Source organism: Pongo abelii, chromosome 17 (genome assembly GCF_028885655.2).
Source record: "Pongo abelii isolate AG06213 chromosome 17, NHGRI_mPonAbe1-v2.0_pri, whole genome shotgun sequence".
NCBI classification, from domain to species: domain Eukaryota; kingdom Metazoa; phylum Chordata; class Mammalia; order Primates; family Hominidae; genus Pongo; species Pongo abelii.
Window position 1 is genome coordinate 36,605,558 of NC_072002.2, and position 4,900 is coordinate 36,610,457.

Genomic DNA, 4,900 nt, shown 5'->3' on the forward strand with positions numbered 1-4,900 from the left:
AGAGGTAAAGGTTGGGAAAGAAGTCAGGAAAAACCGATCTATATAATTCTGGGGCAAGTAAAAGTTCTGGATAAAATTGTTCCCACCAAATAAAAATAAAACAAAAGAAATAACAACACAATTATGTAATGATATGATGACAAACATAGGAAGAAATTAGCTTAGGGAAGACGAAGGGAAGGAAAGGGAGGGCGAAGAAACCATTCTTGAGGAAAACAGAGGAAACACGAATACTTTCTGCTATAAATGTTTTACACTCTCAAAGTACTGAAAGAGGATATAAAATCTATAAGACAGGAGTTCCAAGAAAGATCTTGGTTTAAAGTGAAATATTCTAACAGTTACATAGTATTCTACCTTCCCACCTGTGCATATTTATATATTTCTTTTTTTAAAATTTTTAAAAATTTTTTAATCAACTAAAATTTATTTAAGCATAAAGTTACTTTCACATTTGTCTACAACCACAGTAAATACAGTTCTTGGCATAAAGACAATTTAAAGCCTCCTCACCTGCAAGATTACATATATAAAACTCCCACTATTCTTCCTATAATAGTGGATTAATCAAATTAAAATAGTTACACTATCTAGAATAAAATAAAATGAAATAATTTACTCATAATATTCATATTTAAATCATCCTCATTTACAAAATACTATCCTGAGAATTATAGCTCCATTAAGTTTCAATCTGAACAAAAGTGTAATAACTTAAGTAACAGCAGTTACTTAAACTGAAAATGAGATCAGTCAAAATTACTTCTGAAGAGGGCAAAAATGTTGTTAGGTTTCTTGCTGTCGTTCTGGATGTTCAGCAGCAGGCTCATTTGAAGTCGGACTCAACCCTGATGGAAACTCATTCTACCTTCAGAATGTGGGGGTTGGGGGGGTAAATCCAGGTCTTGGGGGACGGTAAGGAGGAAAACCTCTCGGTAGATAGATATTTCTTATTGCAAATGGAGCACGTGGTGGACCTGGGACATTCCTTGGTGGAAAATAATCTGGAGAAGCTCTAAACATGGTTCCTGGAGGAGGTGGGGGTAAAGGAAGTCCTCTTCTCATCAACGGGCCCCTTGTATCTACTGGAAACAATGAACCTCTAATTGGAGCAAGAGGTGGAGGAACAAAGCCAGGGCCAGTTGCTTCATTTTCAGTGGGGAGAGATGAATCAGGCACCTTTAAATTACCAAGATTATCTTTGGTATCATTTCTACTGGATTCCATTTCCGAAGGCATTGACCCATCCATTTTATCCAAAGAAGGCATATTAAAACTTTTGAGTTCTGCTGGTCCAGAGAGTCTAGCACAATTAGAATAAAATCTGTCTTGCCTTTGTGGAGGAAGAGCTGAATCAGGATATGATTGTCCTGGTGAAGGAAACATCATCCTACAGTCCTGTTCCCACGAAGGTGACAGGGGCCCAGTGTCAGAAGGAGCCCTGTGAGGATCAGTTAACTTATCACAGCTTGATTCTCCTCTTTCATTGGTAATCTGATGGTCCAGAGGATTCCCTGGGCCTCTGGAGCCTTTTCCTCCTCCCCCTGGAAGCAAAGGTGAGAGTCTGAGAGGACCCTCCAACAAAGTTGGAGGATAGAGAGAAGTTTTCGTTTCAGATGAAGGTCGACCTAATGGTGAGGGACCATATGGGGAATGCTGTCTGCCAAATGCTGTATTTGGAACATCAAGTCCATACGGATCTTTTTCTAAAAGTTTTATTTTAAACTCTATTTCAGTTAATTTTTGTCTGTTGTGAGCATTTTCTTTCCTTAAATCATTGAGTTTTCTTTCAGCAGTCCAAGCTGCCGACCAATTATCACGTGCTTTTTTCTCATGGAGAATCATCTTCTTTTGATAAAAATGAATAGTTCTCTCAAATTCTTTAAGATCTTTGGCTCGCTTTCGGTAGGTCTCCAGCTCTTCAGTGGCATGGCTGATCATTTTGTCTACTTTAGAAAGTTTCTCTTCTTTCTCTAACCGGCATTTCCCCTCTACTATTAATTTCCTGTGGAGTTTCATTTCATTTTCTTGATATAATTCGGTCATTACTTTAAGTTTCTGCTGAAGCTTCTGATTCTCACTTTCAAAATGTGTGTTTTCTGACTGCAAAGATGCTTGTTCAGTCTGAAGATTTTTAATATGCTCTGTAAGCTCTTCCTTTGTTTTATCAACTTCAGATAATTGAATATAAATTTGGTTTCTTTCTCCTTCTAAGGTTTTTAAAGAAGCATTTAACTTAGCAGTATGAATCAGTTTCCTCAAAGCTCCTTTTGGAGGATTATCTAAGTAAGCACCATCTTCCGATTCACTGTTCATTTCTAATTCCAAGTTATCATCCATTACATCTTCTTCAAGCATAGCAACCCCATCTTTCATCTTTAGCAAGCGTTTAGTCAGAGTCTTGATGTGATTTTCTTTATCATTTAGAACTTGTTCTGCATGCACTTTGGAGTCTTCAAATGTTCTTTTCTGTTTAATCAGTTCACTCACTTGTTCTTTCCATACTTCAGCTTCTTGCAAAAGCTGTTTCTGGCTTTCCTGAAGTTGAGAATTCTCATTCAAAGCATCTTGTATTTCTATCTCCAGTTGTTCTTCATTTACTTGAAATCTCTTGAAGGTCATTTTGGCTTCAGCTACTTGTGATTTGAGGGATTTTGACTCATCTTCTAGCGACTGTATCCTTTTGGAAATATCCGCCATCAATTCATTTTGTTCAGAATGTTTAGATTTCTCTTCTTTTAACTCTTTTTCTAGACAGAGTATTTCATACTCAAGTTCAGAATTGAACCTGTTCAGCTTTTCGCAGGTTGCCTCCAAACTTTGTGCTTCTGTTGCCTCCTTCTCAAAGCTGGCATCCTTTAAAGATGACTCTACTTCATAGCCTTCATACTCTTTTTGAACAAGGCTAAATTTTTCAAGTAGTTTACATTTTTCTTCAATTAGTCCAGAAAGCGCCACAGCAAACTTTTTCTCTCTTCTCACATAAAGCCGACTTGTAACTGATCTAAAACTTCTCCACAGGAAGAGAACAGCAAAAAATCCAACAACAGCTGCACGTATCACCAATTCCCATGGAAAACCATAAGGATGAGAATCGGGTCTCATACCTTCAGTCAGTGCTGCCACAACCCTGCGTAGCAACTCCAGGACCAGCCCCAACTATGGCTGAGGGTTAGCCCTAGGCTCCTCCATAGCGCCAAGGCTGCTCTGGCGGTCGCTGCAGTAACCTCGGCCACAACAAGCGCTGGAGAAGACGCAGCACTCCCTCTGGAACCCGAATCCCTAACGGGCAACCGGAGTGTACCACTGCGGAGCCGGCTGCGGGGGGAGCTAGGGGACGCGGGCACTCATAGGCCTCACAGACCCACACTGCACCCCCCCCGGCCCCCTTGTTACACTTTACATCCTGAGGAAGCGCTGAAACCTATATTTTAAAACAATACCACATGGAGAGAAAGACTCAGGTGACCCAGCATTCCAGCTATGCCCATCCCAAGCTGATACCCTAGCTAAATGTCGCCTTGTGCATGACCCCAGGTGAGGTGGGCAGAAGAACCTCCCAGCTGACAGAATAAGGAATAACAAATCATTGTTTTAAGTCACTAAGCTTTGGGGTCATTTGTTATGCAGCAGTAGCTAACTGAAATACCTGCCCCCTTATCACTTTGGTGTTTCAGTATCTGTTGTCTGAAATAATTAATTTGGGTGCTTGACTAAGATTATGCCCTATGGTAAATTCTGGTAGGTGATTTTATAGCTAAAATACAAATTTTCTGATTGACCTTTGCTTCATTGAAGAGATATTTATTTAGCTCCTCCCAAATGAGACAGATTATGCTTTTTAGATTAACTTCTTCCAGGAAAGGGCTCACCTCTCCCTAGCATGAGCCTCAACTGTCCCATGTACAACTGAAAAACGCTAATCTCATCCCCAGAAGATCCAGGGCACTTAGAACAGTGCTGGCACATAGAGAGTGATTCTCTTACCTGTCCATCAAACTTAACCTGCTCTGTGTCCATTTCTGAAACACTGGCACTCCTTCAACACGGATGATGCCTTGCCCTGCAATAAGTTATCATCTCCTGCCCATGCACATATCTTCAACTCATCTGGAAAGCTCGCTCCTGCAGTGATGGGTATCCCCACCAGGTTATAAATCAGCGCTAGGACAAGGTTGATGCATATCCTCTGGACAGTCATCTTGGAAAGATGAATGCTAGCCACCACGTCCAGCAAATCATTTTTGATGAGGACGACATTGGCTGCCTGGATGGCCACATCTGTGCCAGTGCCAGTGGCGACGCCCACGTCTGCCTGGGCCAAGGCCGGGGAATCATTGACCCCATCCCCCACCATGGTGACTTTCTTCCCTTCGTTCTGGAGCTCCTGAACCTTGGCCACCTTGTGGGAAGGCAACACCTCTGCAAAGACTTTGTTGATGCCAATCTGGGTGGCAATGGCTCTGACTGTCTTCCGGTTGTCCCCTGTGATCAGAATCACATCCACACCCATGCTTTGCAGCATGTGCACAGCCAGGGCGGCCTCCTGCTTGACAGTGTCTGTGATAGCGATCATTCCACAGAGCACACCTCAACAACTTGCACAAGCACCAGCTCCCTTCGCCATCTTCTGCCTGCATATTTGTATAGTTCTTATATCTTCATTATTAAAAGACAACAAGCTGACGGCATTAGAATTTAAAGGCCTCTGGGTGACAAAACCATTACAAGCAAAAACAACTAACAGATTTGGGAAATATATGCAACATATAAATTGACAAAGGAATAATATTCAGAATATATAAAGAACTAGGCTGGTTGCGGTGTCTCATGTCTGTAATCCCAGCACCTTGGGAGGCCAAGGCAAGAGGATCACTTGAAGTCAGGAGTTCAAGACCAG

The 4,900-nt window shown here is 41.5% G+C and overlaps 2 protein-coding genes across 2 annotated transcripts; both read right to left on the minus strand.

Moving 5' to 3' along the window:
• Positions 1 to 407: 407 nt before the first annotated feature.
• On the minus strand, positions 408 to 3,270 carry CTAGE1 (cutaneous T cell lymphoma-associated antigen 1). Its single transcript, XM_003778953.5, has one exon. It carries the CDS (start codon positions 3,103 to 3,105, stop codon positions 871 to 873), a length of 2,235 nt encoding a protein of 744 aa, XP_003779001.1. The 5' UTR covers positions 3,106 to 3,270; the 3' UTR covers positions 408 to 870.
• A 662-nt stretch (positions 3,271 to 3,932) lies between these two features.
• On the minus strand, positions 3,933 to 4,585 carry LOC100936687 (copper-transporting ATPase 2-like). Its single transcript, XM_054537706.1, has one exon. The coding sequence runs from the start codon at positions 4,574 to 4,576 to the stop codon at positions 4,001 to 4,003; it is 576 nt and encodes a 191-aa protein (XP_054393681.1). The 5' UTR covers positions 4,577 to 4,585; the 3' UTR covers positions 3,933 to 4,000.
• Between the last annotated feature and the right edge of the window lie 315 nt (positions 4,586 to 4,900).

What these genes read in the sequence shown, in the direction of transcription:
- LOC100936687 (XM_054537706.1), bottom strand. Translation starts at nt 4,576, where the DNA reads ATGATCGCTATCACAGACACTGTCAAGCAGGAGGCCGCCCTGGCTGTG.
- CTAGE1 (XM_003778953.5), bottom strand. Translation starts at nt 3,105, where the DNA reads ATGAGACCCGATTCTCATCCTTATGGTTTTCCATGGGAATTGGTGATA.